We start from the raw sequence: 19882 nt of genomic DNA on the forward strand, positions 1-19882 counted from the left end.
GGAGAAGACAAGTGGTGACGTGAAAGCCTGTGAAAAGGAACAATGCATCCGGAGTTGGGGGCTCTCTCCCTCTGGGTCCCAGATGCCTGCTGCAGGAGCCCATTTTCTCTCTGCTGTCCAGGCTGCCCGTGTTACAGAGGCAGGCGGTCCTGTGAGGGGTAAACTCACTGCTCGGGTGCAGTAGTAGCAAACCCACTTTACCATCCGGCCCAAAGTCAGGAAGAATAACCCCTGCACCCTTGTAATCAAGATGACATCTTTATCCCCCTCTGTGATTGAGACTCAGTTCCGAATGCCAGCAGGGTACAAAGTCATCATTTACGATTGCTTCTCTTTGCCACGAGGTTCCGAGGTATCTTGTTTTCCCTTTTTTCCCCAGCCGCTGCTATGATTACTTATCCTTACAATATTCTGGTGATGGGAAGTTTCGTTACTCTTTTACAGGAGAAAAACTATAGAACCTGAGCACTGAATGACTAATCAGGGGCCATGTGATGAGTCAGTTTGTTCACTTCGGATGTAAAATGTGGATCCCTCAGCCCAATGTCATTCAGAGCACATAGCCTACAACTGGAAATCTTTTTGGAGGGTGGTGAATATTGGGACTCGTCTTTCTGCCATGGAAGAGGAGCTATTATTCTATTAGACCTGGAATAGAAACACTATGTACAAAATTTATCCACTCCATTTTCTTATACAGCTGAGGATGAAGCGAGGAGGAGACGAAATGTGGCCCAGGAATAGGAAAAGCCTTCTCTTGCTCTGGGGCATTTATACTTCACTCATGAAACAATTACTGAGGTCCAAATAAGTGCTAGACACCAATCTTGGAATACAGAGGTGAATACGGTACTATGCCTGATGGATCCACTTTTTTCCTCTCCCTTCAACCCATTAATATTAGAAAACAGTGCCTCGATGAAGACAACTGTCTATGCAATCTGTCCATGGAGAAGGGATTACTCTCGGTTTCTACAGGCTACCTCCTTTCTAGAGGTCCTAGTTCTCCAGCTATTTGGAGTAATTTCTTATAATCTTTTTTTAAGACAATGGATGCCAATACAATCCCAATCGGAATGCAGACCATAACGTGGTCTGTGGCTGGAAAGCACAGCTTTAAGCTGCCCATAAATGTAAGGCTTGGGTCACAACCAGATTAGGGAGTAGACATAGGATGCTGTAATTAATTCAAAGAAAGCCTAACCCAGGGTAGCCATAAAATAACTCCAAGCTACAAGTTTAGTAAAGTGAATGAGCCCTCTTTTTTCATCTTAAACTCCAAGTTACAAGTTTAGCAAAATGAATGAGCCCCCTACTTGCTCTTAACACTTTTACAAGTTCAAGCTTACTTAAGAAAACAGGTTACACATTGTAAGAAAAACAAAAAAAACAAAAAAAACTTCTAATTTGCTACTAATTACAAAGACTGGCATGAATAAGTGAAAGTTCAGGATACAAAACAGGTTCCAAACAGTACCGCTTTTTTTTTATAGAAGTATGGGAGGGAGTGCAAGTAATATTTACTGAGAATCCATGTCCTAGCCACTCTTAATAAGCCCTTTCCTTTATTTAATCTTCACAACTTTAGTGGGACCTAAACAGTAGTGTGCCCATTTTTTCCAGATGCAGAAACTAAATCTTAGATGTTAAGTAACATGTATTATATTTCCTATTCCATTTCCTCTGGCAATATTCCTTATTCTCTAAATCAGTGTTTCTCAGTGAGCTTGGGGAAACTGGTTGTTCCTTGGTTTTGGGTTGGGAAATTTGTATGAGACAGCCATGCACTATAGGACACTTAGGACATCCTTGGCCCATGGGCATAAAATATCAATACTAGCCCCTGCATATCTCAAACATGCCCTAGGAGGACAATGTCCCTCCTCAGGTGAGAGCCACTGCCTTCAATCCTCTCAAAAGTTCCTTATTTTATGGCATTTGGGCTCCTAAGGAAGCCCCATGCCCCCGTATGGAGTCAGTTACAAAAGCTCCATGGATTTACTTCCCATGCATTTCATGAGCATTTATTGAGTACCTATCACAGGTCAGGTAGTGTACTATTGCCTGGGAGTATAAATTCAAAGAGTACATGGTCCCCACTCCCCAGGGGCTGTAGTCTTAGAGTCTAGTGAGAGACATTAAGTACGGCAAGTGTTAAATGTAAGCACACCACCCTGGTGGTGCAGTGGTTGAGAGTCCGCCTGCCGATGCAGGGGACACGGGTTTGTGCCCCGGTCCGGGAAGATCCCACATGCCGCAGAGCGGCTGGGCCCGTGAGCCATGGCTGCTGAGCCTGCGCGTCCGGAGCCTGTGCTCCACAACGGGAGAGGCCACAACAGTGAGAGGCCTGCGTACCACAAAAAAAAAAAAAAAAAAAAAAAAAAAATGTAAGCACAGGTGCTGAGGAGACAATGCAGGAGGCACCTCCCACAGACTGGGCAGAGCACTCAGAAGGCAGAGGGAAGGGAGGGTTGAGACAGGTTCCCAGAGGAGGTGAAGTTTTCCCTGAGCCTTGAAAGACCAAACGAGAGTAGCTAGGGAGGGCCAAGTTCAAACCAAGAAAGCTGCCTTTGTAAAGACCAGAGATAGGAATATTTGCAGTCAAAGTTTAAAATATTCCCTTTATTCTTCAAATTGAGGCCTCATTGTGATTCAAACTCAGGATCTCCTGTTTACTAGACAGGCACTTTAACCAAACAAGTCAATAGAAAATAAAATAAGCTCTCCACAGTCCAGGCATACTTCCTTTCAAAGCCTTTGTTTTCATAAGGTCTGGCTTCGCTGGTATAATAACCCTTCAGACAAGATATATGACTAATTCTATACTTCTTCCAGCGAGCAGGAAATTGCTTTCAAGTACATCATGGACTGGCACCCAGTGGGAGTGCCCTTCACTTGAGGACACAGAAAAGTGAGGAAGAGAAGAGATAATGTCATCTGAGGGGTGAGGTAGAGAGGTGCCAGTAGGTCAACAACTTGCCCTTAGCCTCAAGCTCAGAATGAACTTTATCTTGTGTTTTTTGTTTTTTTCATCTAAAGTCTTGTCTCAGTTACCATCAACCGTAACAATGCAAAAAGCCAGATTCTCACCCTATTATTACATTTGCACAGAAAACTTTGGTTATTTGTTTTTTCAAAGCCATATATATGAGATTTATATAGGTGTATATAGATTTATATATATATATATATGTATAAATTTAAAAGCCAAATATATAAGAACAGTAAAGGTAGGTAGATAGGTGGATAGAAATGCCCAGCTGGGGATCTCTGAACCTGAGACAGTTTCCTGAGTTAATGGGTGCTGACCACAAGAGCTGGGTTATTGCCACTTCAAGTTGTTAAGTAATTACAAAGAGAGCAAGAGTCAGATTAGTTCAGTTGCTCTCACCTGGGGCGGGTAGGGGAGAGGGACGCCAGCAAACCCTTGTGGTTCCTTCTTGCTTTCAGCCTCCAAGGAACAGGCTCACTTCCCCTTGGCAAGGAGTCTGCTGCAGCTGGCAGGCATGCCCTCTTTTTCCAACACCAACTTCCCCTCTGACCTGAGCCACACTCACAAGCCATAATTCTGTAAATGAACTTACCCTCCCCTTTAGTCCCATGATCATTTCAATTTATCATTCAGGCACAGTGTGACTGCTCATTTGACATCACAAACACGTCTGGCCCACATATTTTTCCCCAGAAACCACCCTCAACAAGAAAGCCAGTCTTCCGAGGTGAGAGCATCTGAAATGAAAACTTGGAATCCCACACAAACCGCCTGTCCCTGCTTTCAACCAGTCAGTTCAAAGGTGGCAACATCATAGAGCCCAAACTGCAAAGCCAAAGGCCAAAATTATAGGAGGAAAGCAGAAGGTGGGCTTCAAAGAAAAGAATTCACCCCAATGGAAGAGGCTGGCTGTCCTTATTCCTGGCTGATTCCATTTCGTTTCTATAAACTTTGCTAACCTCGGGAGGGTTGTATAAAGAGACAGGTGTAGGGACACCTCCACCCTCTGGGTACATCTGCTGCTATCGCTGCTGCGTACACATGACGAGGGGCCCTCGACCCAACAGCAGTCCGTGCTTCCCGATGACGCACCTGGCGAGGGTCTTCTCCCATGTGTGGAGGCCAAAGTGAGCATCCTCAACCTCGAGGTCACCGAGCCGGCCCTGGCGGGATGCGGCAGCGAAAAGGGCACCTCGGGGCTGAGACCTCCAAGCGCTCTCTCAGGCTTTTCCCCCATATCCAGCACATCATTTCGCATTAGGGACACTCTTCTCCTCCAACCCGAGAGTGCTGCGCATCTACCTGTCTTTCCAAAGTAACTGAATAAAGCACCTACTGGCTCTCCGTGGCTCAGGTGAGTGCCAAGAGGTGTAAGAGGAAAGGGCCCGCTTGCCACCACCCACTTTCCTCTCCTCCCCAAGCTTCCCCAAGCTTCATCGGGGATGTGTGTATCGGGGTGCGCGGGTTAAGAGGGGGCTTAAAATGCCCAAGCGTCCCTTACCTTCCACAGCCATTCTCTCAGAGCTTCCCTAACGCATGCATAATTTTCTGGGCCGAGATACTCCTCCTGCCCCGCGCTCCCCTCCCTCCTCGCGCTTTCGCCTAAATATTCTGCGCTCATCTGCTCCAGGACCAACCTGCCGCGGTCACGCAAAGCGAGGCTGGCGGCTCCCGGCTCGGCGCAGAGCAGCCTGGGAATTGTAGTTCCATCTCTTTCCTCAGACCAGGGAGAGCACCCCGAGTCCTGAGAAGGGCACGGCCCCGCCTCCACACGGGGATGGCATCGCCGGCTTCATCGGGCCCAGGCAGAGAAATCCCTCTTGGCGGGGCGGGGGGTCTCATGAGTACACCCGGGGACCCTGGGAGGTAGCGGGGACTACATTTCCCAAGATGCCGTGCGCTGGATTTCGTTTCGCGCCGGGAGCAGAGACCCGTGATTGAGCTCTTCCCTGTTCATTAGAAGTGGGTAAGCACCTGGCAGGGCTCGTGCGGGAGGCAGGAGGCGGCGGGGTTTGTGGTGTGACCTTCTAGGCTTGTCGCTGGCCTCCTTGGCCACCCAGTTAGTGAGGGGAGCAGAGCCGCTGGCTGGCTCTGTTTTTCCGCCTGGGCCAGAGAGCCGCTGCACAGGGTGCGGTTGAAACTTGTTCCTCTGAGACCCGGGAAGTGGGTTAGGGAGAATCTTGCGAGGTGATACAGCTGTATTCTGATCCTCTAGGTGATTCAGGTGGCTAAACACTTCGCGTAGGCATGGGGGATGGCCTAAAAAACCCGAATAGGTATCACCCCTAAGGGGTTATTAGAAACAAAATCTGGGAACCAGGATTCCACCTGAGGATGTCAGATGATGGAAACCTGTGTGACTTCCAAGACAGGAGGCTTTCAGCTTGACTGGTCTGGGAGCCCCTTGGCGGTCAGCGATAGGGCCTAATAATTAACAGCATCTGAGAGTGTTCTTTCAACTTACGAACTTCTGTCCTAACTCCAGGTACTGGGAGTGCTATAAGCAGACAGGAAAAAGAATCACGCTGAAGGCAGTAGAATTCCAGAGCTGGTAAATACTGATAAGAATGAAGTTCCCAGACTTTTTTTCCCGCGTGTGGAAATTCAGATGCAATTATCGCTGGTAGAGGTGAGGGAATGGCCTTGGGAACAGATCAGACTCAGGACTCCAGTAAGATTTTTAAAGGCCTGGAGCTCAGAATTTCATATGGTCCACTCAGCCCCCAGCTCTTCTGCCCCTACCCCATGTTTAATTTTTAAAGAAATTACTCTGGAAAATAACTCCAAGGAAATACAAGGATTCGATTCTTCCTGTCACGATGACTACTTAGATTTTCTTTGTCCCTCTTGGTGATCATTTTTTTTTTTTTAAACACTGAACAATTTTGTTTCTGAGCGCATATGTGCACACCTGTTTTTGTGGTCACTAGGTATGTGCTTAGTCCTCCTATTGGGTAACATGGCCGTGTCTGGGTACTTTTAAAAATACCTGTAACCAGTAAATGCCCTTGGTGATACTTTAACTCTGAGTTCATGGAGCTGTACGCAGTTCAAACACAAGCCTTCCATCCTTGGTACAGTAGAGAGAGTCCTGTTCAGTGAGACACGCTTGCCATGGGCAAAATAAGTTAAAATAATGATAACATTAATAATACCAACGCTGACCAAGTGCATCAGAATCTCTGGAGGTAGGGCTCCCATCCCCAGCACTGTTTTTCCTTTTTTCAAGTACTTCAGGAGATTCTAATCTGTAGCTTCTATTGCACAATCTTGTTAAAGGGATAGAGACCAAAATGCCTGGGTAAGAAGGAAAGAGGGGGCATATTGGGCATTCCTCTCTGTTTCCTGCTCTGTTAACCTGTCACTGAGTCTTGTTGCATCTTCTTGAGTGTGGGCTTCCTCTCTACTCTCTCTGCTGTATTTAAGTAATGTCCGTGCCTCCACTGGTTCCACGAGGTCAGGGCTGGACTCTGGTACTGCTCACCTTTGATGTTCCAGCCACCAGCACTGTCTGGCACATAATAAATATTTGATACATATATTATGTGTTTATAAATAATGCCTGGCTGAAGGAGTGTGTGAATAAGCTACCTAATGATGATTAGGTCTCCATTTTCCCCCATGAAACTGCAAGTTCGTATTTCACTTTTGTTTGTTTTAATGTTTCATACTCTTCGAAGTAGATATTTTCATCAATTCAAAAATGACCTAGAGACAAGTTAATCTAAGCCCCCTCATTTCACAGTTAAGGCAGAAAAGTTGAAGGGTTTGCCCAGATCACACCGTGGCCAAACAGTGTCCACAACTCGTCCAGACCAAGGCTCTTTTGGCGAGGACAGGGGTGGGTTGGGGGAAGATTTCTGTTGCTCTAGACACAGCTCAGCTTGGTTTGATGGCTTAGCTTTAAGTCAAAGAGGCTGGGGCAGCTTTGTTCCTCACTGCTGGTGTGTGGGTAGGTTGGGGGAACTCTGCCCCAGGCTGAAGGAGGAAGCCATTCTCCTAGCAATGGCAGAGGAGCAAGAGGACAAAAGGAAGTGTGCAAGGCTTTTTAAGGCCTGGCTCTGAACTGGGGCACGGTCGCTTCTTCCCCCATGTCATTTGTCAAAGCAAGTCACATGGCCAACCTCAGAGTTGGGGTGTGAGGAAATATACTCTGGCCATGAAGAAGCCATGGCAAGGATGCAAATGCGGGGAAGGATGAAGAATTGGGTTAACTCCTCAGTCTCTACAATGACTGTGTATTAGCCTCCTGTGGCTGCTGTTGCGAAGTTCTGTAAGATGGGTGGCTGAAAACAATGGAAATCTACTCTTTCACAGTCCTAGAGGCTAGAATTCTGAAATCCAGGTGTTGGTAGGGCCATGCTTCCAATGAAGGCTGTAGGGAAGCATCCTCTTTTGCCTCTTCCTGGCTTCTAGTCTAAGTTGCTAGCAATCCTTGGGGTTCCTTGGCTTGCAGCTACATCATTGCCATCTCTGCCAACATCATCACATGGTGGTCTTCCTCATGAGTATGTCTCTGTCTCTAAATCTCTCCTATGAGGACACCAGTCATTGGATTTAGGGCCAACCCTGATCCAGTATGGTTTCACCTTAATTTGATTACATCTACAAAAACCCCATTTCCAAATAAGGTCACATTCACAAGTATCTGGGGTTAGGAATCCAACATATCTATCTGGGGGACACAATTCAACCCACAGCAGACTGGAATCTTCTACCATCTTTTATAAACTAGAGCAATTGTTCTCAAGGGCTGGGTGCTGAACCCAGCACATGACCATCACCTGGGAGCTGGTTAATTAAAATTCTTGGGCTTCAACCCAGACGTACTGAATCAGAAACTTAGGGGTTTAGGATCCAGCAATCTGTGGTGTCACAGATTTGGTAGAACCACTACCAAAGAAGACATTAGGACCCAGACTTTGCAAAGAGGTCAATTTAGCCATTGTTCTTAAGAAGGAGGGAGAAGTGGGACACAATCCCGATTGGGTGCCAGCCATTGTGTATCTGCATGTGTGTGTTTCTGAGTACAGAGGGGTGCTCTAATAAGCAGTGAGGGCATTTTGCTGGTGGCAAAATGACAGGGGGAAGGTGCTAGAAATAGAGCAGGTTTAACCAATTCACTGAGTACTAAGGATATAATTTTAAGGAATCTAGGTCCTATTTGCCTCCTGGAATAGTGGAGTTGTATAAGCAGTGTTCTTATACTCCAGAGTCATCACAATGAATCTTCATTTTGTGTGGGTGTGAGAAAGATGGGAGGGGTCATCGAGGCTGGCTCCTGAGTCTGGCCTGAGCTATGCTGGGAAGAAAATGAGAAAATGTAGGCAAGGCTTTGAACAGTGTTCAGTACATTTGTGGAAATGATTATTACCAAAGACCTGTTGCTGGCTCCACAGTTCTGTCTTCAGCCAGTTCTGGAAAAGTATGACCCTGGGAGTCCTGTGGCTGTATGTGCCACAGGTGAAAAAAGCATTTCAGGCGTGGGGCACAGGAAGTTAATTTACCAGAGAGCCACATGTAATGTTCAGCTAAACTTGGCAAAGCGCTGTCAGAGCTTAGATTCTCCAGTAAAAATGGAGAGTAAAAATTAAAAATGGGCAACTTTGCCCTTGAAAATGGTTTACATTGCCTTTGAAATATGGGACATGTAATTTTTTTTTTTTTTTGCGGTACGCGAGCCTCTCACTGTCGTGGCCTCTCCCGTTGCGGAGCACAGGCTCCGGACACGCAGGCTCAGCGGCCATGGCTCATGGGCCCAGCCGCTCCGCGGCGTGTGGGATCTTCCCGGACTGGGGCACGAACCCGTGTCCCCTGCATCGGCAGGCAGACTCTCAACCGCTGCGCCACCAGAGAAGCCCAGGACATGTAATTTTTTATATATACAGTACTACAGAATAATTTCCTAGCACACCAAAATTGGAAAACGTAAAGAAAACACTATTAGGAAAGTCTTTAAGCAAATGTCCATATATTTAAAGTATTCTTCCTTTAAAATAACAATCAAATTCCTAATTGTGAATGGGGTGATGGATAGACAGTGCTGAACTCTAATATCTTAATATACTGTTTGGTTTTGTGGGGATTAAGTGAGAGAACTAAAGCTCCATCTTAGAATAGAGGCAGTTTTCTAAAGAAATGGGAGTTTGTTCAATAGATTTAACCTACCTATATGAATCAAACACTAATGGAGTGGTTATGATTTGCCAGAAATCCGTCTAAGTGCTTTAAAAACACCCCAGCATTCTGGCTTTGCAGGCCATGTGCTTAACCACTATACAATCTCACCTTTCTAATTTTTCACATATTGTGTTTCCACCATATTCAGTTTTGCAGAGTGAGGACCAAGGTCAAAACTTGGAGCTGGATACACTGATATCAGGTGTGGACCCAAAGGAACCACTCCACGTGCCTCTTCTTGAACGGTGGGCAAGTAACATGGATAACACTTCTGCAGCCTTTTCTTTGTATGCTTTTCTTATTTTCCCAGAGGCAGAAAATATAGCATATTGTGTTGTTGCAGGAGAAAAGAATGGGGTTGAGCCTTTGTGGTTAGAGATGAGAAAAGTCTATCGGTTGTCAGAAAGTAAGAGTCGGGGGAATTCATGCAGTCAGAGACCAATAAAAGGCACTGCAGGCGCTGATGACAGATTACTGTCCTCATGAACCTGCAGGCATGATCTAGGGCTCAGCCTTAATGTCTGCCAAACTCAAAGAAGTTAAAGAAAAATGGGACATAGGGCGATGATTTAGATTGCACCTGGGAGAGAAAGAACGCAGGACCCAAGATGTGCCTTGTGAGATAAGGCCAGCATTAGCATAGTGCAGACTCAGGCTTTGCCTTCTACTTGCTTTTTCCAGCCCATGGTAACTGTTAGAGAAGAATTTGGTCTTTGAAAGGTATTTCTGTGAGGTCTGGTTTCATTCAAGAATCCCCAAAGCTGAAAATGTGAATTTTACGGGAGCGGGGGAAACTATCTGCAAACTTTTGCCCACAGGTCTAAATGCTAATGGATAGTATCTGTTAAGGTGTCTTAATTGATGCAGACTATATTTCTTAAGGCAATCTCTGCCTTCCTCATACAACCCTTTTATGGACCCTTGGGGGTCCTTGTTCTCATCCCCTGGGCTGGTCTCAGGCAAAAAAGCAAACCCAACCGCAAAGCCTCCCCAAGGCCCTGTTTCCTTATAGGGCTCCCTTATGTGTGCTGTATGTTTCATTGACTGTCTTTGGAGACACAGTGATGGAGTAGAAATACCCTGGACCCTAGAAACCTATAGATCTTAGTTGAAATCTGCCTCTCACCACAACCAGCTGGGTGAACTGAGCAAAGTAACATCTCCACCTTGGTTTCCTTATCTATGAAATGGATAACAGTATATCCCTTTCAGGACTTTTTGAGGATAAGTTATCTATCTTTCTAATATTCACCCCGAAGTTCGTGGCTTAAAATAATAAACATTATCTCACCCAATTTCTATGGTTCAGAGAATCTAAGAGCAGCTTAGCCACGTGATTCTAGCTCGAGGTCTCTCATGAGGTTGCAGTCAAGATGCTGGCCAGGGCTGCAATCATCTGAAGGCTTGACTGGGGCTGGAGGATCCACTGCTGTGGTGGCTCCTCACACACCTGGCAAGTTATTGCTGGCTGTTGGTAGGAGACCTCAGTACCTTGCAGCAAGCACCTCTTCATGGGACTACTGGATTGTCCTCACAAAGTGATGGTGGCTTCCCCCAGAGAGAGTGATCCAAGGAGGAAACCACATGTCTTCTGTGACCTCATCTCGGAAATCATATGTCATCACTTCTGCCTATTCTACTTGTTAGAAGTGAGCCACTTAGTCTAGAGCCACTTAGTCTAGCCAACGCTCAAGGGGAGGGGAATTAGGCTCTGCGTTTTGAAGGGAGCGTCTAAGAATTTGTGGACATATTTTAAATCACCATAAGAGATAGCATAAGTAAGATTCTTCGAATAAGTGTTTAGTGAATACAAGGCTTAAATAGTATCTTGTGGTTCATCTCTCCAGTACCTACAACAGTGCTTGGCAAATAGCAAGCATCCTAAGTAGTGAGATAACATTTATTATATAATGAGCTAAAGTTACTGCTTGCCTTGTGTCAGGCTTTGTGCTAAGCATTTTCAACGGAATAGCTCGTTTTGTCTTCACAATAACCCTGGGAAATGGTTGCTACTCTATTCTGATCCCAATTTTACAGTTGGGAAAACTGAAGTATGCACAGAGAAGTTAAGAAATTTCTTGGATGTTAACAGATGGAGGGGTGTGATAGAGCCAGGATTGGTCTCAAATAGTCAACTCGAGGATGGAGCTTTTAACCACAAAACTATGGATCTTCCTACAATTCAAGGCCTGTAAAACCATTCATGTGAAATATTCCCACCTTTGAAATTTATTTGTCCTGGACTACTTTGAGAGTGGGAGAAAATGATACTTGAATTGTGACGTCTATATCTTGGGGCACTTCTTCTCAGATCTAGAATGCCCTAAAAATTCCCAGCCAAGATTTCAGAATGTGAAGCCCAGGAGTTCCTCCCCTACACTCTTCCTTTCTCCACTGTTGGATAAAACACTTCCATGGCCCTCTCCTTTCTTCTGTCCTGCACTTTAAATTTCTCCTTTTTTTTCTTTTTTAAGATTTTTTTGATGTGGACTATTTTTTTTAAGTCCTTGTTGAATTTGTTACAATACTGCTTCTGTTTTATGTTTTTGGCTTTTTGGCCACGAGACATGTGGGATCTTAGCTCCCTGACCAGGGATCGAACCCACACCCCCTGCATTGGAAGGCGAAGTCTCAACCACTGGACCGCCAGGGAAGTCCCTAGGTTTCTCCTTGAAACTTTGATGTTTGAAGGTCCTAAGGCTAAATATAAGTTTGAAAACTGCCCAACTAGAAGATCTTAAAGATCCCTTCCTACTCTACAGTTTTATGATGACGTGAGTCCTCCTTCTTCCTGCTTCCTTATCCTTAGAGAAATTAGTGACCAAGTCTGGTCAATTTGTCCTCAACAACTACTCTGTTGACTCCTTTTCTCATCCCTTAGCCACCGTCTTCATTCTACACCTGATGAAAGCTGGGATTGAAACATTGTAGCCATCCCAAACAGAGCTCTCATCTCCAGTCATTCTTACCTCCAAACTATCTTGTGTCCAGTGACCACATAAACCTCCAAGAATATCCTCTTTGGTTGTGAAAACCTGTTCTTAAATAAATCCCTTCACTTGGTTGTGTAGCAGTCCTTACACACGGTGCCACAGATATTAGTACATATCAGTAATTTTTGGAGAATGTCGTCTTAAAAGAAGTAGTTTTCTTTAGTGATAGAATTTCCTGAAGATTTTGACATGCTAATATGCAATGTGCATCTTCCTGAGAGAGAGAGAATGTGACCCAAGAGGTTTACTCTCCTGGGCTTGTTGTGGACTCAGGTCAGGAAACTCTCTTGGATTGTCTATTTGAAAGCTGTTTCTTATTACCGGGCCTCTTAGCTGAGACTTCTTACTTAGTGCTGAGCTCCTACTCACTGTACTACACCTTCACAGGTGATATTCCAGAAAGCCATTCCTCAATAACTGTTGCTCTATTTCTCCTTTACTGCCCAACCCTCAGCCTCCCCAGAGCCACCACTTCAGAATATCAATATGTGTGTGTGCACGTATACATATACCTAACTTTCTTTACTGAAGGATGGGGTAATTTTATGAGGGAATTGCCCCATAGAGGATTTTTAGGGTAGAGAAACTACTCTGTATGATGCTATAATGATGGATACGCATCATTCTACATTCTTCCAAACTCATAGAATATCCAACACCAAGAGCAAACCCTAATGTAAACGATGGACTTCGGGGATAATGCTGTGTCAACACAGGCTCATCAATAATAACAAACGTGCCACTCTGAGAGGGAATGTTGATAATGCGGGAGGCCATGCGTGTAGGGGGGCGGGGGATACATGAGAATCCTCTGTACTTTCTGCTCAACTTTGCTGAAGCCTAAGGAATTACTGTGCTTCATAGTGTGAAATTTTGGCTAGGAATGTGTGCCGCCTAAAGCTGCACTAAAAAATAAAATCTACTTAAAAAAAAGAAAAGAAAAATCTGAAAGCCAAGTACTAAATATAACTTCTTCAGGGTTCAGAAGTATGCATGTGTGTATGTGTGTGTGTGTGCGTTAACTAAGAAGTCAACCCTTCACTAGATGGGTCCTCTTTGAACACACCCACAATTTCTAATCTGACCTCCCTATCCCTGGTTTTGCCCCTCTATCCAAGAGAGCCTTATCTTCTAGACGTCCCCATTGAAATTCCATTCATGTTCTGGAAAACCCCAACTCCTACCCGTTGGGTCCTTCCAGGACCCATTGTGATTCCTCTCATTAAGACGTTCCCCCACGTCCAAGTTATTAAGTCCAAAATAGCATCCTTGGGTTTTTATTTTGTCAATCAATGTTTTCTTCTGACAACCCAACAAGTGGCAGAATGGTACAAGGGAAGGGTCTTGGTGCTCCCAGTTTTACAGCATCATTCAGGTCAGCATTTATCCTCCAAGGCGTATCCCCTTTGGGGTTTTCCTAAAGATACACCTTAAAAAAACCTATCAGATCTATTAGACAGCACATAGCTTACCCTACAGTTATTTTAATTCTCAGAGGGAACACAGTCCCTTTAAACCCTAATAAAAAAAATATTTTTTAACTGCTTTGTAATTTGCAGTATAACTTTTTCTTCCTTTGAAGGCAGCGAATTTCATTATTATGCAGAATAGTATTACATGCCTTTTATACTCCTTTTTAGCTTGTATCACTTTGGACTTGATGCATAAAGAAAGGAGCCGTGTGCCTCCAGAAGACTTCCCTCTTAGTCATATAAAGGGAACATTTGAAGGACCATTCAAGCAAGTAAGTAGTCAGGCACTGTGCTGGACTCTAGAAAAGGCAACATGAGTAATACAACTTTCCTGCTCTGAGTGTACACCTTAAAAGGGATTTATTCATTCATTTGTTGAATGTCAAGTGCATTCTGAGCACCTGATATGTGCCAGGTACTATATTGGGTGGTGGGGAATGTTTTTGACTGGGTTCCGTGGAAACAGACCCTAAGACTGAGAATTGTGAATTGTGCGTGAAGATTTATTGGGGAGTATTCTTGGGTGATGCATGTGAAAGAATGTGAGGATGGCAGGATGGGTCATGGAGAAAAATGGATATTCAGTGAGGTTGCAAATGAGGCCTCTTCCTAACCTACTAGGAGCTCTGGAGCTGAGATGACCCTTTAGAGATTTCCTAAAGTAGCAAGGAGGCCGGGCCATTGTGTGCCATGTCAGCCAGTCATTGGTGGCCTAGTGTCTCTAAGAGGGTCTGTAACTATGTAAAACAAGCCAGTTTTCTGCAGCCTAGGGCAGTGCCCAGCAAGGGACATGGCTTTGAGCCATCAATAATCTATATCCCCAGGAGCTGGGAGATGGGAAGGAATCTGTGTGAGAGCACAACATCCACTATTGGGTTATAGCAGGAACAAGGATCCATTCATGTCCTCAGGGAGCTGATAGTCTGATTGATGAGCCAGAGCAGCAAATAGATGAGTGCAAGTGCAGATTGATTAGTACAAGAGTAAAGTGCTATGAAGACACAGGACAAGAGCATCTAGCCCAGGCTTAGGCATCCTAAGCAGGATTCCCGAAAGCGGTGATGGCAGTGATGATGTAAGGAATTAGGCATGTGAAGGCAGTGAGTGTGGAAACTGTTAGAAAGAGGACAGTGTGTGCAAAAATGAGAACGTGGCATGGGGGAACCTTACATAGTTAGGAATGGCTGGAGTGAAAAGTGCATTAGAAGTGGTGCACAGTGAGGCAAAGGAGCTGAGCAAGGGCTTGAACCTGAAGGTTGGACCTGAAGGAGCAAGGACGCCAGGTCCAGCAGTTGGGGACTTGATCATCTTGACAGTTACAGTTTCCAGCAGGGAGTTACATGATAAAATGCACCGTGCGGGAAGATCATTCTAGCTGCAGTGTGGAGAAAGGAGTCGGGATAAAAGAGCAACGCAGGGTCCCCTATGAGTGACCGTGTGGACAGCTAATTTGTTAATTTCTGGTGAAAAATGATAGTGACTTAAAATAGAGACATGTCAGTTGCGATGGAGGGAAATGGTTGGATTTGAGAGATATTAAGAAGGCAGAATCCATAAGACTTGACTGATTGGGTATGGGTCCTTAGGGGAAAAGAGAAGTCAACCTTAGATATGTCTTTGAGCCAGAGCAGTCTGGCAGTGGTGTGAAGGATGGGTCTGTGAGAGTGTCAGCCTGAAACAAGGGAGCCAATTAGAGCCGTGATAAACAATGTATTTTTGTACAGGGGCCCACTCAGGAGAAAAAAGAAGTTTCTGGCCATACTCATTTCGTTCAAATGAAAATAACGTTATAAAATTCTGTGAAAATTATATTGTATTCTTATTATTTAAATTACCTTTGTTAGAAGAATATCAGTGAGAAAATTGGCCCTGCTTTTAGCCACTTAAATATTAATATCTGGGCCAAGTTTAGACATAGCACCACGGAGCTTGTCATTTTTTGGTTCCTTTTTGTGTGGTGCTTTGGACCTCACAGAGAACATTCTAGATTGTGTTTTTTTCCTACCCTTGATGCCACCTGGCAGGTAGGAATTATTGCATTTCTAATATATAGAAGCAGAAAAGGAGGCTCAGAGAAGTGAAATGGCTTCACTTCCCATGTGGCAGAGTTGGTTCTAGAATGTTCATTCATTCAGTGCAGAGTTTCCTGAGGTTGCAGTCACTTCTTGCCAGGCATCACACAAAGATGAAATCAGTGTGCCTGCTTCCTGCTTTTTTCAGCAACCTGAGTCTCTCTCTGCTGGCTACAGGATTGTCTGTCTGCTCAAGAGCAGAGAAACTGAGCCTGGCAGAGAGATATTGCCAGGGTGCCCCAACAGTGCCTCTTTTTCCTGAAGGTGCTGGCCACTTGAGCATTCTTGCTTCCTGACCACGTTCAGGCCACTTCTGGGTGTCCTGCCCTGGGTCATCCTATCAGACTTTTGGTTACTTGGAGCACAGAAGTTGGGAAAGACAGAGGTGGTTTCTACAGATGTAGATTCCTGGGTTGTATAGGGTCTAAAAACCTTCCAACCAAGTAGAACTCGGTTTCTGGGTTGCATTTTGTAGCCAAATGAACTAAATGTAGCCCAAAGAGCTCCACCCCCCAAATCAGTGATACTGTAACCTCCAGGTAAGATGACTCAGCCCTTAACTAGAGCAGAGGTGAGGAAAGGAGGAAAAGGGAGGGAGAGCAGGGGAGGAGAGGGGAGGGATCTGTTCTGAAACTGTCCCTCAGGCGGCACTCGCTGGCTACACAATAGCCTCCTTTATGACAATCACTTGCAGTGTTAGGTTTTCAAATACAATGAGAAGGGAGCTTGTTTCTTAATCTGGCAATTTAGAAATTAAAGATGTAATTAAATATGATTACAGCTAAGCTTGAAATAGATTTACTGGATATAAACACACACCTACAGATGCACGCATTTCAGGTTTATTCTTTAGTCTCTTCACAAGCACTTTGTAGTCTTTTTTTTTCCCCCAGCTTTATTGACGCATAACTGATATATAACACTGTGTAAGTTCAAGGCATACAACATGTTGATTTGATACACTTATCTATTGCAAAATGATTACCACCATAGAGTTAGCTAACACCTTCATCACATCACATAGTTACCATTTTGTTTTTGTGGTGAGAGTATTTAAGATCTACACTCTTAGCACCTTTTAAGTATGTAAATGCAGTATTATTACTATAATCACCATGCTATACATGGTGATTCCCAGAACTTATCTGTCCTATAACTGGACGTTTATACCCTTTGACCAACATCTCCCCAATTTCCCCCAGTCCCCAGCCCCTGGTAATCACAGGGGCTCTCTCTACTCTGTTTCTATGAGTTTGGCTTTTTTAGGTTCCATATATAAGTGATATTGTACAGTATTTCTCCGACTTATTTCATTTAGAATTTAGAATAATGCCTTCAAGGTCCATTCATGTTGTTGCAAATGGCAGTATTTCCTTCTTTCTCATGGATGAATAGTATTTTTTATATTTATACAGTAAGTCCCCTACATATGAACCTTCAGTTGTGAACTTTCAAAGATGTGAACGTGCGTTTTGCATGTCCAGTCACTTAATTAACACATCCGGCGTACATTGTCACGTGTGTGCATCCTCTACAAGTGGTTGTGCTTTTGTGTACTTTACTGTACAGTACTGTATAGACTACTGTAGTACAGTATCTTCATTTCAAGCCCAGGATGTCCGGAAGCAAGCATAAAAGCAGGCTGATGTAGCTGGTACTGCTAAGAAGTGCCAAGCAATAACAATGGAAACAAAAGTGAAAATAACTGAGAGAGTGGAGCAAGGCTGTAACCCTGAATGGGGTTTGGAAGAACCTTTGCCCGCAGTTTGTTGACGATTTTCGTGGATTTGAGAAGGTGAATGAGGAGTTCAAAGTGGTCTTCAGCAACATAGTGACCCTCAGTGAGAAGCTGGAACTAGATCTGCAAGAGGACGACTTCGTTGAACTCCTTACTGTGCAACACAAGGAGCTTACTAATGACCTGATGGAATTGGAGGCCCAGAGAAAGGACGAAGAGAGACAAGAGGAAAAAGAAGTAACTGAAGAGATTCTCAATGCAGAAAATGGCAAGGGGATTTTCTTTATTTGAGGAGGCACTGGTAGTTTTTGAGGCACAGCACCTGAACGTAGAACGGTACACGAAGGTTGCAGCAGCCGTTCTGAATGCAATCCAGTGCTACCATGTCATCTATGACAAGAAGAAAAAGAGCTACTACCCAGACATCACTGGATCGTATTTTCAAGAGGGTAGATAGAATTGAATCCAGCAAGGAACCAGAACCTGTGCCATCAGCGTCAGGCGTGAGTGAGATTGCAGCCTGCCCTCCGTCTCCTATTGCTGAGGATCCTTCAGCTCTACCATCTCCCACCTCCTCTCCCTCCTGCAGTCAGTAACTCTTCCTGCCTGTTCACTCAGTGCCAGCCCCTGTATGCCAGCTGTTGTACTGCACTACTGTGCTTTTCAAGGTACTGTATTATAAGATTAAAAAGGTCTTCTTTATTTTTTGTGTTTGTTTGTTTTTTATGTATTATTCTTGTGAAAAGTATTATAAACCTATTACAGTACAGTACTATAGAGCCGATTGTGTTAGTTGGGTAACTAGGCTAACTTTGTTGGACTTACAAACAAATTGGATTTATGGACGTGCTCTTGGAATGGAACTTGTTCTTATGTAGGGAACTTACTGTATTTATATTTATATATTTGGAGAGAGAGAGATCATATCTTCTTTATCCATTTATCTGTTGATGGACACTTAAGTTGTTTCCCTATCTTGGCTACTGTGAATAATGCCGTAATGGACATGGGAAAAGCACTTTGTGATCTTGATTGTCATGCGCGGTTAGTGCAAAGTTTTGGTTTTTGTCATCTTCCTTACTACCTTCTCTGAAGTCTGCCTCTATCCTGAGCAGCCTTAATTTACTTCCGGAGTCCCATGATATTGTCCCTGAAATGCGCATCAAATTGAGAAGAGAGCTGCCTTTAGCATTATAAATACTGGTTGTACAGAATTGCAGAATGTCTCTAATTTTAGTTGCAAAAGTAGTAATAATATAAACAGCTACCATTTATTGAACATTTACTATTAACCAACTCTGAGCTACGTGCTTTACACACACTCACTCAATGATATGTTGGGATTCAATTCTATTACAGCATAAGGATTTTGCAAATTTTATAGCAACAATTCAGCCGTTGTAAAACCTCTTTTTACACTGCCTTTATCTACTTCTTTGAATTCTACACTGTGCAGGACTCAAAATGCCAACTTTGTACCATTATCTATACCCTCTGTAAAGTAAGGAAGATGCCTCTTCTTACACTTTTACTTTTCACATGGTGGCATCAAAGTACATTGCCTTCCAGTTTGTTTTTCCCATGCAGCCCCTGCTCTTGAAGATTTCTCCTCTCTCCCTAAAATCTTCCTTAAGGACATATCTCAGGACAAGCAATCTTCCAAAGCCAGCAATTTCCAATAATCCCCCCTCCCCACCCCAGCACATTCTTATAGGTATAGGCACATTTTGACAAATCCCTCAACCAAACAGCTGTCTCATATGGCTGTAGAAGAGGTAAGACAGGCTGCCGATGCTGTGTGATCCCCAGCACGGCTCAGACACCTCTCGCACTCTGCTCTTCAGGCACGTGCAGCACTACAGTAGGAATAATCTTGAGTGCATTCTAATTTGTTCAGTTTAAAATCAGGCTGCTATGAATCTTATGCCACAGAAGTGTGCGTGCAGAAAGTGTCACACTGTATGTAAAAATCTCCTAGGGAAACCACCAGAAAAAGCGACGAAATAAGAAGTGAGTTCATCAAGGTCACAGGATACAAGATTGATTTACAAAAATCAATTGTAATTTTATATACTGGCAATGAGCTATTTGAAAATGAAATTTAGAAAACAATTCCATTCACAGTAACACCAAAAGAATAAAATACTTAGGAATAAATTTAACAAAAGAAATATAAGACTTACACACTGGAAATTGATGACAGAAATCAAAGAAGACCTAAATAAATGGAGGGACATTCCATGTTCCTGGATTGGAAGATGTTAATTCTCTACAATCACTATCTAAGTCCCAGCAGGTGTCCTTGCTGGAACCTCTGTTCTGCCTTCATGAGAAGCTCTATGCTCCCCCTCTCCTGGGCCATCCCATTAACTAGAAGCTGGGCCAGCATTGGTTTTGTCCAGATGCAGATCTTTATGTTTTGTAAAGTTTGAAAA

General features: G+C 44.1%; 1 protein-coding gene across 1 annotated transcript in view; it reads right to left on the reverse strand.

Annotated features, from left to right (window-relative positions):
• The window catches only part of SAMD12 (sterile alpha motif domain containing 12), a 405166-nt gene extending 400522 nt beyond the window's left edge, over positions 1 to 4644 (reverse strand). The window contains exon 1 of the mRNA XM_065895582.1: positions 4494 to 4644. Coding sequence (XP_065751654.1) covers positions 4494 to 4506 — 13 coding nt within the window. The 5' untranslated portion in view covers positions 4507 to 4644. The remainder of the gene's footprint in view (positions 1 to 4493) is intronic.
• Positions 4645 to 19882: the final 15238 nt, after the last annotated feature.

The sequence above is a fragment of the Phocoena phocoena genome, chromosome 17 (assembly GCF_963924675.1).
Source record: "Phocoena phocoena chromosome 17, mPhoPho1.1, whole genome shotgun sequence".
In the NCBI taxonomy this organism is placed as follows: domain Eukaryota; kingdom Metazoa; phylum Chordata; class Mammalia; order Artiodactyla; family Phocoenidae; genus Phocoena; species Phocoena phocoena.